The sequence below is a fragment of the Myotis daubentonii genome, chromosome 9, assembly GCF_963259705.1.
Source record: "Myotis daubentonii chromosome 9, mMyoDau2.1, whole genome shotgun sequence".
Taxonomy (NCBI): Eukaryota; Metazoa; Chordata; class Mammalia; order Chiroptera; family Vespertilionidae; genus Myotis; species Myotis daubentonii.
This window is the reverse complement of record NC_081848.1, coordinates 34,191,307-34,199,376: the sequence shown is the minus strand read 5'-3', so window position 1 is coordinate 34,199,376 and position 8,070 is coordinate 34,191,307. Positions and strand designations below refer to the sequence as shown.

The 8,070-nt window shown below is 37.0% G+C and overlaps 1 protein-coding gene across 3 annotated transcripts in view; it reads right to left on the bottom strand.

Annotated features, from left to right (window-relative positions):
* Nucleotides 1–1,072: 1,072 nt before the first annotated feature.
* The window catches only part of PRCP (prolylcarboxypeptidase), a 68,880-nt gene continuing 61,882 nt past the window's right edge, over nucleotides 1,073–8,070 (bottom strand). For all 3 annotated transcript variants that reach the window (XM_059708322.1, XM_059708321.1, XM_059708323.1), the window contains one exon: nucleotides 1,073–1,821. In XM_059708322.1, the coding sequence (XP_059564305.1) occupies nucleotides 1,605–1,821 (217 nt within the window). In that variant the 3' untranslated portion in view covers nucleotides 1,073–1,604. The remainder of the gene's footprint in view (nucleotides 1,822–8,070) is intronic.

Below are 8,070 nucleotides of genomic sequence, written 5' to 3'. Positions count from 1 at the left end.
GCCCATAAACCTTGCATTATATAACTTGTTGACAAAGAATAAAAACTAAAAACTAGTATTGTTTTGACTCTTAAATTCCCACATCAGCAGACTTTTCTCTGATGTTGAAATGAAAGTAGTGACCAAATGCTTTGATGGACAACTCATTACAATGAGAACTGAAGGCTTCTGAAACCAGACAAAGATTTTTCTGTATCTCCCGGATGCCAGGGAAAATAAGGGAAATATTTCAATCCCTCACCCAAGAATTAAACTTTATACATGCATTCTTTTAAAAAATAAGTACTTTAGAAATGATCAAGGCACAGTTTTTAAAAAGCAGAAAACGCTCTCAAGGCAAGGTAAAGAAAAAAATGTTTTGAGGAAAAATAAAAAGAAACAAGGGGGAAGAACTCTTTCAACAGAGTAGAAACTGTTAGTCTCTCTCTGTGTCCCTGAAAGGTTTTGATCCAACACTATTTGTTATCCTAGAAAAGCTCTTCTGAAGAAAGGTTTCAGTGTAAGAACTGCTTGAAAGAAGCCAACCCTTTGGAAGTAGTAACGGCTTGGCCATTTATTAATGTCAAATATGCTGCCCGCATGAATTAGTCAGCTTGTCTTTTGCATGCCATACAGAAAAGATCTCGTGCACCTGCCTCTTAGTGTCCTGACACTTCTGGCTTGAATGGCAGCTGCAACGACTACCAGAAAATACAATTTTAAAAAATGCTGAACATAACTACATTCTACCTTCTGAATAGCTGATTAATCAATTTTTAAAGGCTTCTTACTGAAGTATCATCAGTGACCATAGCATATAAAAGCTTGCTCTGATGTAAAATGAAGCAAAACAGAGTTATTTTCCTAAACTGGCAAAATGGAACCAAATTACCACAAAACTGACCTTAGGAATAAAGAGAAATGGAGCAGAAACAGGCCAGATTTCTTACTGGCAGTACCACAGTGGCAAATATCCCAGAACTAAGAAGAGCTGCCAAATGGAAAAGAGAAAATTAAAGGACTTTCCAAAAACAGCCAAGCCCAGTGCACACAGCATTCCCCACAGCTGGAATGAGCTTAAGGAGCAACACACAGGTCCAGCCTTATTCTTTATTTACAGCACAGTTCAAAGCCTGTAAATCAAGTACAAAAGAAACAGTTCCTATATCCTGGATTGGCATCGGACACCCTTCCTATCAGCTGCAATTACATCATTTTTATCTATTTTCTGCTTTTCCTTTTGGGAGGGCATGGGTGTGGAATAATAAATGAGCCAGAGACTTGTCTCAAAAGCAAAAGAAGTCCCTGCTTGCAGAGAAACAAAGGAACTGACTCTAACTCTTGTGAAAGGCAGTCAGGAACTCTGCTCCAGTTATGAGGGCCACTGATGGTGAGGGACAGCTGTCACAAAAAAATTCTTCCTGGAAGAGGTGAGGTGCAAAGATGGCTAGAACCTGGGGTGTGGGGTGGCTGCTGTCACCACCATCACCCTCTCTTCTATCTCAAATTTTTGCCCCTCCAAATCTAATGATAAAAAAGGGAAAGTAGATACGCGTAGAAAACCAAAGTGAATGGGAATGTGGGTGGAATGAACATAAAAGAAACTGAAAATGATCAAAAGTTGCTCAGTGCTTCTTCCTCGGAGAGGCATAGAAATCTCTAATCCACTGCTTCATGTATTTAACTTCCAAGGAGCGGGCTAATAGCACGGTCATAGGGTCAAAGGCATTGTTGGCTCGGAGATCTAGATGATGGGCCCCCTCTGGGATAATGATGGCAACCAAGGTGTTTGTGATGTTCTTGGTTACTCCACCTCCTGACCAGGGGTCTAGGTCACCATTGCTATGTGAGGGAAAGAAGAAAAAATAAGATTGTTAGTTTTTCATACCTATATCCAGATAAGATAGAAGAAACCTACTTTATGCACAATAACTAAAATTACAAGCTTATATATAAATGGGGGATTTGATCTGATTGAATCTGTCTGTAGAAATGTGATTCATACTGGAGTTCTACAATATTTCTAAAACCAAGTACAAGAAATAGGACCAGCCCAGCAGGCACGGCTTAGTAGTTGAGTGTCAACCTACGAACCAGGAGGTCATGGTTCGATTACTAGTCAAGGCATATGCCCAGGTTTCAGGCTCGATCCCCACTGGAGGATGTACAGGAGGCAGCCATCAAATATTCCAATGATTCTCTCTCATCATTGATGTTTCTATCTCTCTCTCCTCCCTTCCTCTCTGACATCAATTATTATATATATATATATATATATATATATATATATATATATATATATATATATATATATATATATATAATTTTTTAAGGAAAGAAATAGGACCAAAGAATGAAGGTGGTGCCCCATGAGTCAACCCAGATTGTACTGGAAAGTGGAATTTAAAAGCCTAAATTCCAATCCCAGCTTCATCACTCAAAAGCCATATGACCTTCCTCCTCTATAAAAGAGAGATAACAAGGCCGATCTCATAAGGTTGCTGTATGGGTTAAACAAGATAGTACTGTGGGTATATTTAATAAGCACAAGTGTCAGACACATTGCAGTTCCTCAATTAATGCCACTTTCCTAGGAGCCAACTATGAAAGTGATGAATAAAATCTCTCATATTTGAAATGATAATTATCTTTTAGCTCTTAAAAAAAAACAACAACCCTTCATTTTTCATACACTACTTTCTTTGTAATATAGTACTTTGGGAAATAGGGTGAATGAACTGAAAAATTTCCTCCAAATCTGAACCAGAAAATTTGGTCATTATTCAAAGACTCCCATTTTACATTACCTTTAAAGTTACAGAAATGCTACTAAGTTATTCATCTTGGCTGGTTCATACAACACTTTTCACTGTAAACAGGATCAATCCTTGAAGCAGGCTATTTAGTTTAGCTTAGTAAAAATCCAATACAATCACAGACAGCATCCCTAATAATATTTCACAGCTTTGTTGAGATATATTTCACCACAAGTTACCCATTTAAATGTAGAATTCAATGGGTTTTAGTATATTCAGAGTTTTGTAACCATTATCACAATTTTAGAACATTTTCATCCTGAAAAGAAACCCATTATTAGCTATTGGTAACTAATAATTCCCATTCCCCTCCCCCAAACTCCCTCACTCAGCTACAGGCAACCACTAACCTACTCTTTGTATCTATGGATTTGTCTAATATGGACATTTCATATACTAGTAAATGGAATTATATAATAGGTGATCTTTTATGATTGGCTTCTTTCACTGTGGCACAATGTTTTCAGGTTTCATCTATGTTGCAGTATGTATCAATACATTATTCCTTTTTATTGCCAAATAATATTCCATTGTATGAATATGCCACATTTTATTTATCCATTCATCGATGTAAATTTGTGTTGTTCCCACTTTTTTTTTCTATTGTGTATATTGTTCCAATGGACATTCATATACAAGTTTTTGCATGGATACATGTTTTCATTTCTCTTGGGTACAGACTGACCTAAGTATGGAATTTCTGGTATATACGGTGACTTAACCTTGTGAAGAACTGCCTAACTATTTTCCAAAGTGACTGCACCATTTTACATTTCCCATTAGCAACATATGAGGGTTCCAACTTTTTTATACCCTTGCCAACACTTATGTTTTTGTTTTATACTTTTTTAAATTTAAGTATAGTTGGTATACAATATTACATTAGTTATGTAAGTTTCAGGTGTACATATAGCAATTCAACATTCTATACCTTTCAAAGTGATCACCTCACTCATTCTGGTAATCACCTATCACCGTGCAAACTTATCACAATAGTTTTATTGACTATATTTCCCTTCACCTTTTTCACCTAACCCCTCATCCTCTAATTACTGCCATCTTATGTGAGTAGGAAATGAATCTTATTGTGGCTTTGATTTGTATTTCCCAATTTTTAAACTGGGTCATCAATTAAATCATTTGATCCATTTTGAGTTAATATTTTGATGGTACAAAATAGGGATCCAACTTCATTGTTTTGCATGTGAATACTCAGTTTTCCCAGCACCATTTCTTGAAAAGCCTATTCTTTCCCCAATGAACTATATTGGCATTCTCGTCTGAAAATCAAGTGACCATATATATAAAGGTTGACTTCTGGATTATCAATTATCTTCCACTGGTCTATATGTCTATCTTTATGCAAGTGTCACACTGTATTGATTATAGTAGCTTTATAACAACTTTGAAACCAGAAAGTATGAGTTCAAAACCAGAAAGTATGAGTTCAAAACCAGAAAGTATGAGTTCTTCATATTTGTTCTTCCTTTACAAGATTGTTTTGGCTATTCTAGGTCCCTTACATGTTTTATATGCATTTGAATGCAAGCTTGTCAATTTCTGAAAAAAGAAACAGCTGGGATCTTTGTAGGGATTACTGCATCTGTAGATCAGTTTGTGGAGTACTGACATCTTAGCAATATTACTTCTTCCATAAGTATATGAAATGGCTTTCCATTATTTAGACCTTTAATTTCTTCCAACAATGTTTTGTAGTTTTCAGTATATACATGTCACACTTTTTCTGTTAAGTTTATTCCTAAATATTTCATTCTTGACATTATTGTAAACCTAATTGTTCCCTGGTATTATTAACTCCACACATGTATAGACTGGTTTAGAGTTTACAAAGTCTTTCACATTTGACCCTTATAACAATCTTGTGAGGTAGGTTTAATGATAATTCTTTTATAGGTAAGAAAACTAACACCCAGCTCATTCAGCTAGCAATGGCAAATCTTTCATACAAGCATAGTTTTTATAGCCCCAGTCCAGTACTTGGTTTTATACTACATTACATTTCACGGACATGTGACTGCTGTTGGAAATCAGCAGCACATACCTTCTTGACTTGTGTGGTGCACAGTAAAAAGAGCATGAACTTTGGGATCAGACACACCTGGGTTCCAGTCCCAAGTCTGCCTCTCATCTTCCTAATCTCGTGGAAGCTTATTCTCAATATAAAATAGGGACCAAAATACCTGGATTTATGTATCTGGTCCATTGCATTGTAGGTATTAGATCACTTTCCCCTTATATGGCACCTCTTGGAAAATCTTTATCTCCCTATGACTTGAAATAACAGGATATTTTTATGTATGTTCTTTCATCTCTGTCAATGGCACCTTGTCCTAGTTGCTCAGGCCAAAAAAGTTGGTGTCACTCTTTAATCTATTTATTTCTCACCCAATCTGTCAACAAATCTTGTCAGCTATATATTCAAATATATCCAGAATTTCAACACCTCTCACCATATTCACTGCCACCACTCTGATCCAAGTCTCCATTACCTCTAGCCTGACTAGCCTTTTACTGACCTTTCTCACTACTCTTATCTCCCTACTATCAGTAGGGTAGGAAATGAATCTTATTGTGGCTTTGATCCTATTAAATTTGATCCTAATAAAACCTGAATCAAATTATGTCACTCCTTTGCTCAAAACAGTCCAAGTTTTCCCATCTCATTCAAAGTAAAAATCAAAGACCTTACTAGGACCTACAAGTCTCTCATTAACTACTCCAGCCACACTGACCTCCTTCCTGTCCCTGGAGGAGAACGTGCTGAGCACATTTACCTCTCAAGGCCTTTGCCCTTGCTAATTCCTCTTTGTGGAGTGTTCCTACCCCACCACACTCGTAGCTATCTAGGTACTCCTGCCAGATCGTTTTCCAAAAGTCACCCCTGGTGAAGTCTTCCTTGGTCATTCCCATCTAAAATTTCAAACCTGCCTCTCTTATACCCCCATTTCACAGCCCTCTTCCCTGGTTTATTTTTCCTCCTTAGCATATATCTCCTAACATACTTATAGGTGCTATTTTGTTTATTATCTATCTCTCAAACTAGAACTGCCCAAGGGCAGGAATTTTTGTCTGCTTTGTTTATTACAGTAGCTTCAGCATCTGGTACTCATAGGACCCATGCGAATGTTTACTGAATGAATGAAAAAAGAATGTGAATGTCTAGTTGTCTTTGGCCAGATACCAGATGCCCTAATCAAAAGAGATCTATAAATACATGTATACAAGGTCAGGAACATGTAAATCACTTCAGTACTTTTTACATGACAAAGCAGAGTTAATATAAGTGATTAATATAAATATAGAGACTGACTTCACCTGTGTGTAGCAGTGGAAATAATAATTAACTAAGTCAGCAGGTCTAAGTTTTTATACCCTTATTAGCTACATAATTTGGGGTGAGTCATCTGACCCCTATGACCCTCAATTCCAACATGCATTACCCCCCCCAAAAAAATTTTAAAGATAATGTCCCTCCCTCATAGAGATATTGTAGGGTCCAAGTTAAATATTATATATGAAAGTTATAAAATAGCACATAAATGTGCAGCATTATAATTATCATCATATTTTGTAGCCTGAGAAGCGTTACTACTTCTGAGAAGTATATGAATCATGAAAAGGAACGTGAAACTATTTCTCATAGAAATTGGGTCAGAAAACTAATGCAATCAGTTTTTTTCTAGGCAAATGTACAAATTAAATGAAAAATATGCAGTTAGGTACATTAAATATATATGTGTTTGAAATGCAACTTTAAATTCTCACCACAAATTTTCACTTTTCTTAAGAAAAAGAAATTTCAATTTCAACTTAATAACATCATGCTGGGGGGGGGGGGGGGAATTAATCCAAAAATGTAATTTTTTTGGTTTTATTAAAAACAAAAGGCAAAACTCACATGCAAAATAGGATCCTTAGTTTTCAACTACCAAATATATTTTTAAAGTAAACTACACAAGGGGTTAGATTCTCTTGAGTGAACAAATAGCCTTTATCATTATTTCAATTTGACAGGACCAACCCGATTAGGAAACTCTCCATTATTTGCAAAACAAAAAAGCCATCCTAACAGCCACATAATAAGCAAACTGCATTTGATTTAAAAGGTCATCTGAATCAGCCTAGTGACTTAGCAACAGTGTTTGGAGTTGCTGAGCGACCTAAGATGCACATGGACTTGAATTTCTTGGTCCTAGACATGAGAAAGCTAAACCAGTCACTGGGAAATTTACAAAGAAAAAAAAATAATAGCTTTCATGAGAAAATCTAATTGCCTGGATAAAATTTCCAACAGTGAGCCTCACTTAATTGCTAGCAACAATTAATTTGCCTGAAAAATTATGTTAAACTAATCAGCTTCTCAGGAATTCCCTTTCAGATTTATATTTAAATAACTGAGAATGACCATTGGGGTAACATAATTTCTTACCAGTTAAGGATGGGGGGAAAATTAATCCTTCCAACAAAACCACTATGGAAAAAAACTGCTGAAATGAAACCATTAATAGCTACTATTTCTTGAGTCTTCGTTCATTCAGCAAATGTTTATGGAGTGCCTACTCTGTGGCAGGCACTGACTGGGCATAGGGAATTCAGCAGTGAACAGACAAAAATCTCTGCCCTCACCGTGCCCCCTTCCATAACAGTCTACCTACTCCCTGAAATAAACCTGTCAGGAAGTCACTCTCTCTATATATAAAAGCCTAATATGCTAAGTGTCCGAATGATTGGTCAACCGGTCGGCTAACTGCTCGACCAGACACTATGACACATACTGACCACCAGAGGGCAGATGCTCCAACCGGTAGGTTAGCTTGCTGCTGGGGTCTGGCCGATCAGGACTGGGTAAGACGGGCTGGACACGCCCTGGAGCCCTCCTGTGGTCCCTCCCTGGCCTCCAAAATATTTCTTCTAATTAATTTCCTTTCAATGTGCACAAATTCATGCACCAGTTTTCTAATAATATAAATTGGCAATCTGCCTGAGGCTAGACAGCTAACTTGGTGAAAAAGGAAAAATAGCACCCAGGCCTCTCTGACTTCAAAGCCCAAGCTCTTAACCTGCAAATCATCAATCCAACAAATACAGACTGAACTTTCCAATCAGAGAAGTAGTCATGCTTGGATTTGTGTGAGGCAACCTGAGGAGAGAAGCATGAACATAAAGATATTTTCACATGGTTCCTTGGACATTTTCTCACTCATTGACCAGAAATGTTTCCTAGCTGGTAGCCACGAAGTACACAGAACAGAGA